This window comes from Ambystoma mexicanum, chromosome 14 (genome assembly GCF_040938575.1).
Source record: "Ambystoma mexicanum isolate Mex_15411 chromosome 14, UKY_AmexF1_1, whole genome shotgun sequence".
Lineage (NCBI taxonomy): Eukaryota > Metazoa > Chordata > Amphibia > Caudata > Ambystomatidae > Ambystoma > Ambystoma mexicanum.
Genome location: NC_090940.1, coordinates 374,105,832 through 374,123,537, shown reverse-complemented (window position 1 = coordinate 374,123,537; position 17,706 = coordinate 374,105,832). Strand labels below are relative to the sequence as shown.

At 45.9% G+C, this 17,706-nt stretch overlaps 1 protein-coding gene across 2 annotated transcripts in view; it reads right to left on the bottom strand.

The window, feature by feature from the left end:
* TOGARAM1 (TOG array regulator of axonemal microtubules 1) overlaps window positions 1–17,706 on the bottom strand; it is a 1,414,449-nt gene that overhangs the window by 1,305,338 nt on the left and 91,405 nt on the right. For both annotated transcript variants that reach the window (XM_069637491.1, XM_069637490.1), the window contains exons 3-4: window positions 12,698–12,829; window positions 1,030–1,323 (exon numbers count right to left, since the gene is read on the bottom strand). In XM_069637491.1, the coding sequence (XP_069493592.1) occupies window positions 1,030–1,323; window positions 12,698–12,829 (426 nt within the window). The remainder of the gene's footprint in view (window positions 1–1,029; window positions 1,324–12,697; window positions 12,830–17,706) is intronic.

The window sequence follows — 17,706 nt, the reverse complement described above, 5'->3', positions numbered from 1 at the left end:
ATTTTTTGGGGGTAGGAGACACAGGTACAGTGGCGTTAAATACAGTGCAATTCAAAATGGTGGTAGTAAAATGTGGCATCACAGTATTTGCATTGGGGGCCATTAACTGCTACCCATTTCCCCAATTTAAGTGCCCATTGAAAATGATAAATGTTCACTTTTACAAATGAATGCAATGGAAGCACCAAAGAAGGGAAAGTAGCTTGTCTTTAAAATTTAGTTTCCTGGAATGCTGCTTGAGATGTTCATGTCTACTGGGTAAAGAGGAGGTATTTATTTTCAATCAATAAAAAGTAGTGTGATTTAGATAAGCAGGGATGTTCCGATTCTACTTTCTGTTTTTCCAAATGAAAGCTTTACCTTGAACCCTCATACATTTTTCAATTCATGGTGGATGTACGTTCAGGGTAAACCAAATGTATATATAATGGTAATGTGCTAGTTTCCAAAAGTCCACATTTAAGCAAAGGTGGCATTAAAAAGTGATGAGACCAGTGTACTGATCACCCTTAATTGTAGTGGCCATTGACATGGAAATTTCATAGATGCATTATTTGTTTATACTTAAATTGATTTACTTATTTCTATTTTATCAAATAGAGCTTCTGTGCAACCCTGCGTTTTTCTTGTCCCAAAAGGAGAGAGGCTGTAGGTAATTAAATATTGTTAAATGAAAGGTTATAGGTTCATGCATAAAATAAAAAATAAAAATAAGTGCTTTGGAGGTGGATGGAAAATTCCCCCGAACTACAGGTCGCCCAATTACAACAATTTACAATACTATTGTGTAGAAAGTGAGCATCTCTTACTCTCTATTCCTTTCCGAAAGCTCTTAAAACCTTTCTATTTTGTTTGTTGATTCTGGGTTTTACCTTTATGGTACCAATTTCCTTTGCGCCCTAATGAAGTTTAGTCCGCCTGACTACTGAACAATACAAATAACCCAAATCCAATCATACCATTTCCAGAGTGTTCCCAGACATGTGTGCCACACACATTGTAAGTTAAAATAGTCTAATAAAAACTTACCTGGCATTTCCCCGGGCTTTTGATTGGAAAGCTTCATTGGTTTAGGCCGCCCCTCAAAGTTCTTCAATGGCCAAGAATTTGAAAAGGCAACAAAAGGCTCTTGAGATTTTTTGGGTGAGCCACTGGAGGGAGAACTTTGTTTTGGACTGGCTCTTGGAGAAGACAAGGGATATGATGGAAGAATGAAGGATCCTGGGTTTGAATTTGAACTTGGAAAGGGCAATGTTCTTTCACCAGTTGCACTATATGGTTGGTGGGCTTTCTTGGAGGGATTCAGACTGGCAAAAAGTGTTGCTAAAGAGAAAGATACAAAAAGATAGCATACATTTGGTAATGTTTACTACTGCATATCTACAAAATGAACAAGCTGCTTATCAGTAATTATCGATCCCTAAGTGTGCGCTATTCTACAGATCTACCAAAAGTCAAGGTTAAACTCCAAGTTAACTGCTTTGTGTTCTTCATTAAACAGTATAGTTACAGATAAGATCCAGCCCCTATACATTTTTCTGAGCGCAAACACTTCACTAGGCCTTCGAATTTTACCACGTGAACACAAGACTTGGCAAATATATAATTTCATGTAAATAACTTTGTTTTCTCATCTACATTAAAGTGTAGTAAAGTTCACACTCTTTAAATTGACATCCATAGCAGTACACGCTTATGCAAAATGTTGAGGATAGTTGCCAAAAAAGGTCTTGCAAGACTGCTCCATCAAATAACTCATCAGATGTGAACCCCAAAAAAACCACAACAGTAACCGTAGGAAAGTCCTGAACCGGAGAATGTTTCAAATCGAAGGTAGTAGTTTGGTCACCGGAAATAAGATCTCCAGCTTCTTGATACTTGAAAACAATCCAACTGGAAATGGACTTGAGCTATTTGTTCTTGTTTCAGGTGACAAATACAAGTTTAGAATGTATGAATGGGTTATATTCAACAAGCTTGAAATACACAACTCATGGGATATACAGGCGGGATTACATGTCCCACCAGCAGGGCCTGATGCTGTGGGCGGAGGTGCAGTCAGCCTAGCGAGTTCCTCGAGCTGCCTGGGCGGGATCACATGGAGAGGCGGTGCTGCCGGCAAGACGAGCCCATCTCCAGAGACGGAGTGGGACGCCGCTCTAGAGTAAAGGGACCCAACACCAGGAGAGTCCAGTATGGGGCGGCCTCACAAACCCTAGGTAAAATAAGCATGACAGACTGCAAACACGCTACTTCAGACGACCGGGGAAGTTCAAAAACACATAGATGGGCAGCAGCCTTCAAAGGAGGAGGGACACCACAAGGGCAACTAATAAGGGGCCTGCTATGCGGTGGTGACTCAGATTGGTGGGGAAGTGAGTCAGGCAAGGGGAACAAAAGCAGGGGAACTGACCCGCTCTGTATTTGTTTTAGAACATCGAAGAGGACGGAAGGAGAAGGAACGACTGGTGGGCCTATCCGGATACCAAAGAATAACAAAAAGCTTAGGAAGGCAACGTTTTACGTTCCAAAAAGGGCAACTTGGACAGTGAAGGAACTGGCAAGGACATAAGAGGACATTTCTTTTGTTGGCTTTTGAGAGAAATAAAAATATCATTTCTGCAGCATCCCATGCTTCCGAGTCATAACTCCACAATAGTATAAAATGCTGAATGCCTGGTGTTCGCATATTAGTAACATTATTAACAATTACCAGACTCTGCCTAGAAATAATCACAAACTGACTTCCCTTCTTCCAAGGATAGGAGTTCTGCCACGAGGAAGCTGAACAGAATTATGAAGATCACTGATGCCCCAGTACGCAAGCTGTGCTCTAGTTGTTGTGAGCGCATATTGGCCAGCGGGGCATTTAAACAGCATGGACTCAGCAAGCAAGAGTTGCTGGAAGGACAGGAACCACGAAAAAAGCAGCAAGCAAGAAGGAAGGAAGCAGGATGCCAACGAGCCGCTGCAGGTTCACCGGGGGAGAAGCCATTCCCGCTACAGCAAACCGTTGTGTCCATCCGAGGGAAGAGGGGACACATGGCATTTCGGCGATGGGCCCGGAAGCAAACAGAAGTAAATAAAGTAAATGAGAAGGAACGAAAAGTCCCATATTCCTTAGAGAAACAGAGCAGAATAAATATAAGAAACTGAAGTTTGCAAGTGTAGGCAATACGCAAATGATAAAGTATTTTTTACAAGAGAACAAGTGTTTGCATTTAAGAAAAATGCCCGGCAGGTTGTATACCAGACATTGCAAGTCATAAGTGTTTGTATATAACGAAAAGAAGTATTCGCATGTGAGAGAATCCCAGGTGTAGAGTACACTGGGAAAAAAACAAATTGAACAATTTATAAAATACACTGCACAAGAAAGTCCTGAGAAGGATACATCCATAAGGAACCAAAGATTGTGATTGAGAGATATCAACCATTAAGACGAAACCTGGCAGGAGAGTACACCAGGTAATCTACCAAGAATCAGATTGTCAGCTAAGCTACTTTGTCTATTATATTTGTTCTAAAGGGAATTTGAGAAACAAGTATAAAGCTAAGTGAAGAGAATTCTAGAGGAAGGGGACCACCCTCTTGATTTGTGAAAGTTATCCTGCTGGAACATTTGTGTTGGAGCTAAACATTTTCCTTTTTGAACATATGTACACCTTCCAAGGCCAAAGACATTTCTCTTTTCACCTTATAGTTCATTTTTTAGAATGTGAGGGCCAGAATAGGACTTTGGACAGAGGACAGTTTGCTTTGGCCAACTTGACAAGGGACCGACCCATTTGTTTTGTTTTAGGTAGGAAAAATACCTCTTGGAGCAGGGACAGAGGGGCATTTACCACATCCATTTTCGTTCAATAAACGTTTATGGCCAAAATCATGAATCACCTTCCTGACCGTTCACACAAGTGAGACTTTTCTGGTCCAGCCATCAGTGTGTTGTCGTGTTCAATCCATAAATTACTAGGCTTCTTTTTGCTACTAGCAACAAAGAATGTCAGGATTAATTGTTTCATTAAAGGGGTCTTCAAAGTTGGTTATTTAACCTGCTTATTGTTTCATGCATTTTGGGTGGAAGAAGGGGATGCTGAATCGATTTATTCAAGTGAGATGGTGGATGATCAATAATCGCAGGAATCTTCTATGGCCCTAGGTCAGTTTAGCTTCTTTAATCGGCCCGTGAATGGTTTCTGACTTTTTAAAGAGTTGCAACAGAGAAGGGAATGCTAATGCTCTACACTTTACCATCACTGGATCCAGCATGCAGCCACAGTGAGTTAGACTCCAGGCCCGATCCCCAGAGGCTGGCCAAATCACTTTTGTGTGCTTTAAATAGAAATCTGCACACAGTGCACCAGGCGCTTCAGTCCCCACTAACCATGCAATCTCCCACTCCCAAGCCCCAATCCCCAATCGCGCCTCCCGGCCCTCCCTCACGCCCGACTGGTTCCTCCTCCCCATATCATGAACCCTGTGTATAGAAGCTGCCACGTGCATCTTTAAAGATGCCACATAACTTTAGATGGATGCACTATGTAATGTTTACAGCATAAACATCAGAAACCAATACTCAGGAGAACTTAGGCAGAATACCAGTAAAAAAAGAGGACTGACAAGCTTGTGGCAGACTAGAGGAGGCTGCACCTTCCTGTACTTCACCTAGCTTCGCCTGTGAGCAGGGTTTTTAAGAGTCTGTACAGGGCTAGCATAGATGGAACAAAAACCTGAAGTGGATCCATTAACCAGTTTCAGAACCAACTGCATCCCAAATGGCGTTCCAGCAGAGTCTCTCCGCAGGGCAGTTTACTTTACCCAGTTTCAACTTTGAGCAGGGTTTTGAAGAGGTAGGGAAGAACTTGCAGTTATACGCCTGCCGTTGGAAAGTATGGCTTTTCCTTTTGGTTGACACGGTTCTACCATCAAGTTAGTTTGCCATACAGTCCTCACCAGTGTTGTGCAAAAATCTCAGTAATAGAGTCCAAAACATGAATAACATAATAGATTGCATTATACATGCACAACAACGGCAGCATCTCCAAAGTAATTTTAGCCCAAAAAAGAAAGGCAAATAAGGGCAAAAATACATCTTTTACAATACTAAAAGAGCATTTATTGAGTGTCACCAGGGGGGCGCAGGCTGAATGGAAGCCTGAGTGCCAAACTCCCCTGAAGCGTCCGGCAGAAAGCGTACTATTGAAGCTTGCCCAGCCTGCAAGCATATCAAACTAAATGCCAACGAAGCGGAAGGTGCCTCGCATCCGGAGCCCTAATATCAGCAGAAATCGGAAGGGTCTGCCCACTTAACGTGACCAGCGAAGTTGCTCCCCTCCCGTCTGGGAGAGGGCCTCCAACGGCGGAGGCCGGTGATCGAGCTGGATAGCCTGAGGGCGCCCCTATCGGCAGGCTGGAGCCCGAAGGAAAGCCCTTCAGGGAGAAGGCTCAGCTGTAAAAACATCCGTACGGATATCGACTCCTTGGAAAAGAAGATCAGACACCTGTGTGTCCACATGGCCTGTCTCAGCCTGCAATGCAGCCCGTTCCATGCGAAACGGCCTCTCGTTTGGAGGGCGGCGAGTGCCATCTGCTGTGGGGCAGTGCACGGATCCCCTCTCTCCCTGGAACGGGAGTCCGGCAGCTAACATTGCCAACATCCTGCTCCTGATGCTGGTCCTCCTGTGACACTCAGACCGGAGCCCCACCGACGCCACCCACAGGCGCGGGGCGACAACACCCACGGAGCCGCTGAAAACCGTTGCGGGTAGAAGCAGGCAGCTATCCTGCTCCCCGTCATCGAACAAATCACGGGCCTCTCGGACGCCAGCACACAGGTTGGCCCGTCTCCTCTCGAGCACCGATCCTCCGCCGGTGCCCAGACGCATCCGACTGACGATCCACAGGGGCACAGCTGTGACATTTATAAGGTATGTGCCAGCACTGCTCCCCCACCGGCAGACCTCAACGTGTGCAAGGTTCCCATACCATCCTCAACCGCCCGACAAGAACGCTACCCCCTGCTGCACTACCATTAAGCCCTCATAACTACTTATCCCTGGCAACACACTCCCTGTGTTGGATTCAGTTGGACAGTGCCTGACACGAATACCGCAATTGAGAGACTATCTGCACTGGCCCCCAACGTTGCGCACCGAGCCTGCCTATCATCCCTTGGTCTGCGCTGGAGTTGCATGCACCACCTGGGCATCCATTCATACGGAGTTGCTCCACACTGCTAACAGCTCCTCCGAGCCAATTGCCCCGAAAGCAGCAGGAGTAATAACCTATGAACGTGGGCCAGAAGTGGCACAACCCTCCCTCCCCTCCCCTGATGTACCGCTGGTGCTCCGGGCAGACCGGTCGAGCGCAAGCGGACTGATGATCCTCCGTGGGGGTGAATTCCACCAGCAACACGGCGCCAGGGACAGTCGGCAGACTGGCCACGCTCCAACGGCTGTTACGGTGCGGCCACATCTAAAATCATCAAATCAGCGCCACAAACCTAGTGGTTACACCCCAACTCTCAGGGGCACGGCAGTTATAATTGTGTCTCGCAGGCCACTAGCCCCCAAAGGAGCAGGAGTCCCCTAGAGCAATCATTTAGAAACACCTGTGAGGCTCTTCTGCTCACATGACCAGCCAGTACACGGCAACAGCGACACGGCCTGGCCCCAGAGAGGGATCACTGTCTCTTGAGCTCCGGTGGAGACACACGGGGTGTCCACATTGTTATAGGGCCCCAGTGTGTGGGCAACTGTCAGGACGCCCACACAGAGTCACGCTGTACAAATAGGCACACTGGACTGTGCAAATCAATCGTGGATATTCACAACATCCTCAGCAATCCCCTCCGGACACCCACAATCAAGCAGAGATCAACAATTTATTAGCGTCAATTGCTTCAGTGTCATATAAATCACATTGCATCACCCAAAACGGCACTTCACCCTGTCCTACCGTCCTGAATCAAACGACTCCAGGTAGAAGATAGGAAGACTTCCCCTGTCTTGTACGTAGCTTGACGCAAGTAAACGCAGGAAAGCGCTGAATCAGGGGAAAGTACCATCACACCCAAAATAGGAGCTCAGTGACGGCATGGGACTGCTGCTCCACGAACCAACATTAACTAATTCGCACGAAGAACCTCAACCCTGTAGATTCACAAACCTATGAAATCCTACTTCTTGAGCAAGAGTTGATGCGTAATAGGCCTGAGAGGTCTAAGCGGTGACGGAGTCATACCCCTTGGTCAAGGAGATAACTTTACTGCTTCCGAGAGGCACACTCTGCCCCCAAAGGAGCAGCTCTGATGCCAGGGGTTAGGGGAAGAACAGGACTGGACAGTCAAAACTAAGAACCCAGTCTAAAGCTCAAGTGGGCCAGCTTGAAAAGTGTTGTGGTCAGAATCGTCGAGCGGAGAGTGATTCACCTCCCCCTCAATTGGAACGCCCCAACTACACAGTGGAAGCATCATCAAACACAATGGTGTCAGATAAAGAGGAAGAGGGGATGGAAGCCAGACTGACGAACTCGTTCCACAACCAGCTGGAACAGATGGAGGAACTGAAATCTTCCCTCCAGGAGGTAAGCAGAGAAATGGCGGACCTGGGAGGCAGAATAGATATAGTTGAAAATGGCTTATCAAATGTAGCAGAAGAAACTAACCAGAACAGCATCCTCCTGGAACAGCTGGCCAATCAAACAACCAACTTGGAATTACAAGCAGAAGACCTTGGAAACCGCTCAAGAAGATCCAACATTAGGATCAAAGACCTCTCCGAAAAGATCCAAGACTGTGATCTTAAGGACACGATGCAACAATGTTTCAGTAGCCTGCTCCAGGAAACACAGCCAGACCAAATTGGGTTTGATCATATACACAGAGTTGCCCTAAAACGGAATGACCCGGGAGCAAGACCTAGAGATGTTCTAATAGCAGTAACGTCCTACTCTCAGAAAGAAGACATACTGAGAACAGCAAGATTCCACAATGACCTCACAATCAACGTGTCTCACATTCAACTATACCAAGACCTAGCACTGAGTACGCTCCGCAAGAAAAGACTGATGCGGCCAATTACAAAAGTACTCCAAACAAAGCAGATACTATACAGGTGGACGCACCCATTCGGTCTCTCCTTTACGTGGGAGGGCAAGCAGGAAAACGAACTGACAAGAGAATGTATAACTGTAGAACAACGATGGATGAGCACAATACATTGAAACATACATACCAGACACGGAGGGGAAAGAACAGCACACCTGGGAAGTGGGGGGAAAAAGAGGGAGACTTGGAGGGCTGTTGGAAGAGCAAAGGAAACAAGGGGCACATCGACAGAACAAACTAGAGACCAAGGGAACTGAAAAGGTAAACGTGAAAGTCACTGGAACACCTCAGTCCCAGCTGGTAACAACGCAACTTCTCCTACACAAAAATGGCTGAGTCAACGGTAATATTGCTGAATGTACAGGGCCTGAACTCGCCAACAAAAAACGACGGGTGATACTAGACAGGCTGAAAACAATGCAGACGGCGATTGGGCTCCTACAGGAGACATACCTCCTGCCTAAAGACGAGAAGAGAATGACTAACCGGAACTTTCCAAAAAAAAATTCGCTTCAAGTGGAGAGAAAAAAAGGGGAGTAGCTATACTAATTGGGAGGGCGCTAGACTTCAAATAACGACAAATCCACAAAGACAAAGAGGGCAGGTACTTGGGGCTCAAAGGGCTGATAAAGGGGAAATTGTACACAATCATTTCTATCTACACTCCAAACAGTCGCCGAGATGCGTTCCTAACGGATTTGCTGGGCAAACTGGGCAGCTGGTGCGAGGGCCAACTGATAGTGGGTGGCAACTTCAATTGCGTTATGGACCCAATGCTGGACAAAACACTCCTCCCAACAACTACTGATCAGAAAAACAGACAAGCTCTGGGTTGATTCTTCAGAGAATTAGGAGTAATTGAAACCTGGTGATTTTTCCACAGAGACAGGAGAGAGTACACCCACTACTCAGCCGTCCACCTCGGATACTCCAGGATAGACATGCTCTTAGTATCCACAACATTAGTCCCGCAAATAACGGAAGTAGAAATAGGAGTGGAATATCACTCAGACCACGCACCAGTGATGGTGGGCATTGATTGGGGAAAAAAGGGTGCAGAGCAAAACCTCCCTGGAGATTAAACGAAATCCTCCTGAAGGACACAGCGTTAAGGGCCCAGATGGAGACCACCATCAACAACTACTTCAAAGAAAACGACAACGGGGAAACGGCCTGGGGGGTAATATGGGACGCTGGAAAGACAGTGATCAGGGGAGAATTCGTGTCACAGGCTGCGGCATACTACCGTGAAAGAACATTGGTGACAAACCAACTAGAAAATGAGGTGAAAGCAGCAGAAGCCAAACACAAAGCCCATGCCTCGAGGAAATCCCCAAGAGCGCTTCGGAAAATCAGAGCTCAACTGGAGAATCATACGGCGAACCGGATTGCCCGGTCACTGCTACAAACAAAACAATCCTATTATATCCATGGGGGCAAGGCGAACCGTTTTCTGGCAGCAAAATTGAGAAATCAAAAAACCCGGAACTATATAGTACAGCTAAACGACGTCTATGGAAAACCCAATACAGCAGAGCGGGATAAAAAAGAAATAATGAAGCGATTTCATGAGGAACTTTTAAATAACGAGAACCTTGACCTAGGAACGCCAACTCACGTATATCAATTCTCTCCCGCTGCCCCAAATTGCCAAGAAAGACAGATCCAATCTAGGGAATCCAATTACGGCACAAGAGATCAGCGATGCCATCACAGCACTACCAGCAAATAAGACTCCAGGTCCAGACAGCCTTGGCAATGGCTACTACAAGACATTCCGCACACAATTACTTCGCCAGTTGACAAAACTATACAACACAATCAGAGAGGAGGGGGGGGGAGGTCACGCTCGATATGGGAAGGTCTATAACTATACTACCCCTGAAGCCAGATAAAGATCCCAACAACAGTGCAAGCTACCGTCCCATAGCGTTGCTGAACACCGACGCAAAAATCTATACGCAAATTGTAGCAACTCGTCTAATGAAAACTCTCCTGAGCATAATACACGATGACCAAGCGGGGTCCATCACGGATCGGCACACACAAGATAACGTCAGAAGGGCAGTAGACGACAGATGCTGGGCGACGAACACGACAGCCATTTGTCGTGGCCGAGCTGGACGCCACCCGGGCCTTTGACAGCATGGACTGGTGCTATCTAAAACTGATCTTGGAGCGCTTCGGCTTTGGCCCAGAATTTACCAAGATGGTGCTTGCCAATTACCAACACCCATCGACAAGTTTCAGGATCAATGGACAGAGTACAGAGTTTGTGAAAATCAGAACGGACACTCGACAGGGCTGTCCCCTCTCCCCTCTGATTTTTGCGATGGCGATGGAGCCATGTGCAATGCAGTTCCGACAGGACGCTCGCATCAGAGGAGTTACAATTGGTCAGGAAACCCACAAAATAGCCCTGTATGCGGATGACATCATGCTCTTCATGTAGAACCCAGAAAATACGATGCCCAGAGCGATGGCTCAGCTGGGGGAATTCAGACAGGTCTCGGGGTTCGCTATAAACCTCTCCAAATCAAAAGCCATGAACATAACAGCAAGGAGAGAAGTGACTGAAACATTGGAGAGGTCATTCCCGATGGGCTGGGTGGAGGGAAAACTGGAATACTTCGGAATCCACCTCACTAGAGAACCACACAAGCTATATCAGGCAAACATAGTCCCGCTATGGAAACAGCTACAGGAAGACATGCGCAGGTGGGAATCTCAGGAGCTGTCCTGGTTTGCCCGCATCACAGCTGTCAAAATGACTGTCCTCCCTCGCCTCCTTTATGTAATCAGTTCACTACCAGTGCCCATACCGCCAGCTAAGGTCCGAGAGTTGCAAAACGCGATATTCAAATTTATATGGCATAGTAAGAAACCCAGGATCCAGAAACTAATCCGAATGCGCTTCTCCCCCCCCCCTCCTGGGCAGCCTGGAAGTTCCAGAAATGGACAGATACATTCTGGCAGCACAACTAGCACCAATGCTGAGGTGGGCAAAACCAGAGAACCAAAAAGGGTGGTGTAGACTCGAACAAACAGCCTCATCAGCTCCCCTAATAGCCCTGTTGAGCATGAGAAAAGAAAACCGAGTAGAGGTGTGCTACTGGAAATGACGAAACAGTCACTGCAAAGCTGGGATAAAGCCCGGAAAAAGAAACACATTCTGAGCGGAATGGGCCCATATACGCCACTGATGCACAACCCATATTTCACACCTGGTCTTCAACAAGGGTTTTGGGCGGGTTGGTCAGGGGCTGAAACTATGTACCTGAAAGACATGTACAAAGACGGCTCTCCATTACTCTTCACAGACTGCCAGCAGAAGTTCAGTATAGGAGCAAATGAGCGCTATAGATATGCACAAATAAGGCACTGGATTAACCACCCAATGGTGAAGAGAGCAGGCACAAGAACGCCATCAGGCCTAGAACTGTCGCTGCAGGAAGGCAACACGGCGAAGGGGGTCTCCAGACTACAGACTGCTCTCCAACGACCAGCCGACCGACAATCTCACATACAAAATGAACTGGGAAAGGGACATGCAAGAGCCACTAACAGAGGAGGAATGGTACCAAGTATGGGCATGTGCACACAGCACCTCCAGATGCACCACGATAAAGGAATCCACTTACAAATTATGCCTCAGATGGTATATGTCCCCGAACCGCATTCACAAAATTTCAAAGTCATATTCGCCAAACTGCTGGAGGAACTGTGGTGAGAAGGGAGACCTATTCCATATGTGGTGGACATGCCCTAAAGCCGTTGCCAACTGGAAGGAAATACTAAGCTACATAAAAGGACATTTCAGAGGTTGAACTGCCAAGATCTCCAAAGACAATTCTCTTAGGAGTCCTTATAGAAGGAAAATAAGCAATGCCAGGAAAGACAGCCAAGCTTATTACTCACCTATTATCAGCAGCAAGAATGACCCTTGCACAAAACTGGAAAAACAAAGAGGGCCCAATCTCAGCATGCTGGTGGATCAAGATCTGGGGAGTAATGGCCATGGAGAAGATATGCGCTATCAGTACCGGTAAATATCTAAGATTCTTAATTACCTGGGCCCCATTCCATGAACACGTGCTGGACAGAGAAGCCCATTTCTTCAAACCTGGCCTGCTCAGGAACACGCATGTCATCTGAATTTCCCCCAGACATAAAGACATTGACACACTAACGTCGGGGAAAAACTCTAAATAGTCTGGAATCTAAAGTGTTAAATAGTGTTTAAAGTTGGGGGAAGAGGGATAAACAGGGGTCGGGGGAGGGGTAAGGGGGGGAATTGAAAATCTAAAAATCCTTGAAGGCAATGCAAACTCCTACGAACTATGTAATATGAACACAAGTTAAAAGCAGAACCTAAATGACTACTGTTGCCAAATGATATGTTGAAATTACTTGTATGCCTTTTAACCAAAAATAAACGGTTAAAAAAAAAAAGAAAAAAAAAGGAGCATTTATTTACAGACGCATTTTACATAACATTAACTCTTCACAGCGAAAAATATGTTAATAACTTTGGTGCATGTGGAATGGAAAGACACAGTTGTGATGGTTGAGAAATTCATATTGTCCTACCTTTGTCTTGTCGATGGTGATTTGTACCTAAAAATTGTAATTCAGAGTCCACGCTGCCACTCTTTCCACGTGTATGCGAAAATGCAAGCTGCCCACGTTTCCCAGATATAAACGGCTGATAGTCCACTAAACCTTTCAATACAAAATTTTAATGTTTTTATAATGTGCATGTAAGCATTTTGCTCAGCAATATAGAACAGTTAATGACAACATGTAAAGATTTTAAAGTTGAATTTATTTTATGATTAAAAAAGGGTCGCAAGAGCTACATGTAGAGACGCAGAGCTAATTATCTGCCACCTACGATTCCGCTGCCAAGGTGATTGCACAAAATCCTCTGAATGCTGGAAATGAGGTTTCCAAGCAACCCTAAAACATTCTTTAACTAAATAGAGTAGAATTGTGCCTGGCATGGAAGCCTAGACTCCCCCAGCGCTCAGCAAACACTATTCCCAACAGTGAGTTTGTTGATATCGAATAAAAAACTGCCAGATACTATATGTAAGAACAGATAAATGAAGGGGACAATATGAAATTATTACACAAGAAAGAAGTTACTCTTTGTTCCATGATCTACAATAAGCAAATAGTACCAGTCATAAAAACCACCCCTAACTGACTGGGCAATTAACTGTGGTAGCACCAAGTAAAACAAAACAAAAAACAAGTCTGGACCTGCCTCTCAAAGAGAAACTTCGCCCTTTCTTGTACTCAAGAGAGAGCGATAGACACCAGATTGCAATTAGGAAACATTTATCATGCCTAAAATGAATTCCTTTTTTGGATTCATGAGCAAGTGCTACAAACGTGGACCGACAGCTGTTGCAGACTAACAGTGCTTTTTCATCTGAAGAAGCAGCCACTACAGAAACAATCTAACGTTTCTGCAGAGACTCCAAAGACAGCCTTAAGGCATTCTTTTGCAAATTCTGTGATAATGAAAGCAGGTATAGAACAGGTGACCTTCATTATGCAATACAGACAACCTTTAACATTGCAATTCTTATACCTCTGCATTGCTAGACAGTTGCAAATTACAGGTGACTTCAAGAGGCTCATTCTCAAAAATGGTTTCCAAGACCACCATTGTTCATTTTATTAAACAGATCAAACCTGTACGGCAAGCCGTACTTGCTTCTTCATTTCAATTATTAACAATAAAACATGTTTATGTTGCTTTCCACCAAATTGTACACTCTTTATTAGAACAGAGCGAGCAACTACTTTTGGGAATGGCACCACTATTATGCACAGATGCAAGTCAAAAGATAAAATAATAGCAGTAAAAAGATTAGCGGAAGATTACCAATTATAGAGGAACCCATGACAGTATGCTCAAGCATTGGACAATCATTTGTGTGCAGTTAAGATTAAGCTCTGTACTGAAACAAAACCAAAAGCCATTAGTCTTCCTAACGGATACTGTGGAAGGGCGCAGACCCCCAGATAAACAAAAGCATGTAAAATAAATAAAACGACACGCTAACACAGGGATGAATGATCATGATTCAGGGAGGTGTGGGGGCGGGGGGGCAGAGGAGGGATTTTGGGTGGAACTTCATTGAGAAAAGAAAACGAGGAAGAGGCAACAGGTCAACTCTCCTCTCTCTTTCACATAATCAGCTGCAGCCGGGCTGTATTTAAGGTTCCTGGCTTGCTTACTCATTTGCCAACAACTAGACCGCTGCGTTGGTCATCTGGTCTTCATGATCCTCATTACTCTGTTCTCTCTCGTGTCAGTCTATATGGAGTTGCTTTCTGAATTACTTGAAGGATGTGGGTATTGCACCTCCTTGGAAGGGATCCTCATTACTCACTGCCTCTTCTTAGTCCTAGTTGCCAACATATTTTCCCTAATGGAAGTTTGTGGATTAATTAGAACAGATCCATTAGGGGAGGTGGGGGAAGAGTGCGACAGTATGCCATTAAGGCATGGAGGACTGAGGAAACATCCCTGAAAGGGTACGGAAAGCATGTGGTTTTCTCCAATGATATCATAAGGTATCCCCTGAGAGTCACGTCCCCCAGGTGGTCCTACCTCATATTGCCGCCCACAGGGTCAGGATCAGGAAGCAGATGCTAGTACTCTCCCTCTCCACATCCCCACTCTTCTACCTCTCCACACCACTACACTCCCCTCTTGCACTACTACTACTCTCTCCACTACCACTACTCCACCCCAACTTCTCATTAGTCGCCTCTCACTAACTCACTACACTCGCACATACACCTTAGATACACCTTACAGACACAACACAATGTGCAACCAATCGGGATGACATTGTCTAAGTATTCTGAAACATTGTTGATGCTGAAACTCTGCACTTCATTATAAAACTCCACCGTTTTGTATCAATCACTGAATGATTTCTTTTGAATGATCCCCGACCGTGGTTGCATGCGATACATTTTTGTTTTTCTAGCTCCCGTGCACTTTATTGACTCATCAGGATTACTTTTATTATCTATTTTTTGGGTCTTACCCTACATTTGGTGACCATGTTTTTGTGATACTATACTCTCCGGACCAGAAGCCCCCTTGCTGCATTCCCTGGGTAAGGGTTGCCAGTCTGCAGGAAGCAGAAACAGCACTCAACACGAGGTGGCCAGCAGGCACCAGAATTTTTAAATTGGCCTGCCTAATCGCTGGAGGCAGAGGCGCCGCACCCATGTGTGTAGGCCTTTGAGGAATGCCATCGGAGGACATCAGGAAACCACAGCAAGCGAAGTGCACCCGACGCAAGAACAATGATCCAGAGAGCGAGTACATGTGTGAAAGTGATGTTTGTGAGGAGTGGACGGTGTGGTGTAAAGCTTTTTTCTAAGTATAGATTTTTTGTAGAAATAGAAGAGGTCTTCCATAGGGAGGAAGTAGTGATGTCACGGTAGTTAGAAATTGTGGATATTTAAGTATTAACCGCCTCTCAAACAGGAGAAGGGGCATTGCTGTTTCACTAAGAGTGGGAAGTCGCACACTAGCGACGACTGTAACCCTCCATTCCACTGGTAAGAGAATGAGGTGTGAGAAACCTGAAGTTGTCTCCTGAACTAGACCCCGGAGGATCTGTCATCCAGGTGGCCAGGACACAGCCATCGCTATTGGAACCAATTCCTGGGGGTGGACCAGTGAGGTAGGATCACCTGGATGGGAGGTCCTCAGGGAGTGAAACGGGAGCACCGACGGGTGAGACACGGTATGCCCCTTCCCTTAATCCCTCTTTCGTATCCCACTACATAGGACACTAAACCCCCTCTTTCCAATACGAACATTGTTGCACACCACAAAGGCAACAGACTAACACCAGAGCCGTTTACCTGACATGTCCCAATACAAGGGTCAGGCAAAGTCAGGCAACTGACAAGAATCACCCCCCCCCCCCCCCCCCCCGACGGCCCTTTCCCTTCCTCACAGGATAAAAGGTGGAGCACAAGACGAGCAAGGCAGACCACACACAACGTGAGACCTCAGCACAGCAGTTCAAGAGGAGGAGAAAGACAGCGCATATCGAGAGGGTGACAAGGAGAGAAGCGACCTTGCCCTTTCCGGCCAAGGCCTGTGAAACCTCAGCAGAAGGAATTATAAGTCTGCAAACAATAGCTAGCATGTGTTGCAACAGATGTCCACGGTACACGAGACCCTCCTTCGCTGATAACCAAGCTGGCGAGAGACGCTGGTCTCCATGGTACCAACCTTGACCCGAAGAAGAAGAAAAGGCAAACAGATCATCACTGCTGGTGAGTTGAAGGGAGAATCGATAAAAGACTGAACTGTGTTTAACGAAAAGTAGTGAATGGCTAATTTAAACTGTGAAAGACTTAAAGATACGATTGATGTAAGAGGGGGGAAAGCCAGTAACTGAGGAGGCCGGCACCACGTGGGTGCTCGCGCAGGAAATTCTTGGCAATTACCCGATGGTAGAAACTACAGTAACCAGAAGCGCTTGGGACGAGGCGAAAAGAGGTCAAAGCAGCCATACAAAGGTCTCGTAAAATCCTCTGTATTGTCGAAAGTCTTTGACCGACAGATGATTGCGTAGCGAAGGGAAAAGAATCCCACTTGGTGAAATGAGTGAATGAACAGTGTGTTGACAAGAAGTGGCAAGAGTGAACCAGAAAGAGGGATGCCGATGGAAAGGGGTAAACTCTATGGTCCTGCAGAACAGTGTGTTGACGAGAGTGAACCCGGCAGAGTGTTGTCCACAATGAATGAGGGATGCCGACGAGAAGGGGCAAAGCCTAACGCCTCAAAGAACATTTTGTGTTGACCAAGGTGAACCCATAAAAGGGAGGTTCACAGTGAATTGTTGAAAAGACATTGTGCTCAAAAGCAGAGAAGATTGTCCTTGAAATACAAGCCAGAGTGAACCCGAAGGAGGGAGGCTAACATTCAAGAGAGGACGAAACCCGGAAGAGGGGAACCTAGGGGTGAATCCAAAATCACCCTGAAACGGAAGAACTGTTTAAAAAGACATTAAGATTTGTGAACCAAAAAAATTTCATAGTGAACCCGAAGGAGGGAGCCTGACGTAATAAAGGGGTCCGAACTCAAAGGAGGGAGCTCCAGGGGTGGAAAGTCAACACCCCAAAGGCCCTTTGCATTTGGTTTGTTGAATACGATTTGTAAGGGGTTTACGCCCGGAAGAGGGGGGGGGAATCCAAGGGTGAAGCCATCACCCAAAGTATACGTGGAACAAAACTGTTGCTTTGTTAAATGCATCAGGCCCTTGAAGGCAAGAGACTTTTGTTGAAAGAGACTGAACCATTGAAGAACCTGATAACCAGAACGGAACTGTCTGCTCGTGCTGGGAAAGCTTGAGCATGTACTTTGCTCAGGAGACCCACCTTGTCCAGTGCTCAAAACGTGGGGAAGGGAAACCCCTGGCAATCACATCCCGACGTATTATTTGTGAGCACTTCTATCTTTATTGAAAACCTATCCGACACTCTTTCTGTAATTAGTTGTAAGGATTTGGCAATAGTTCGTTTTTTTAGTATAGGCCCTTATATTT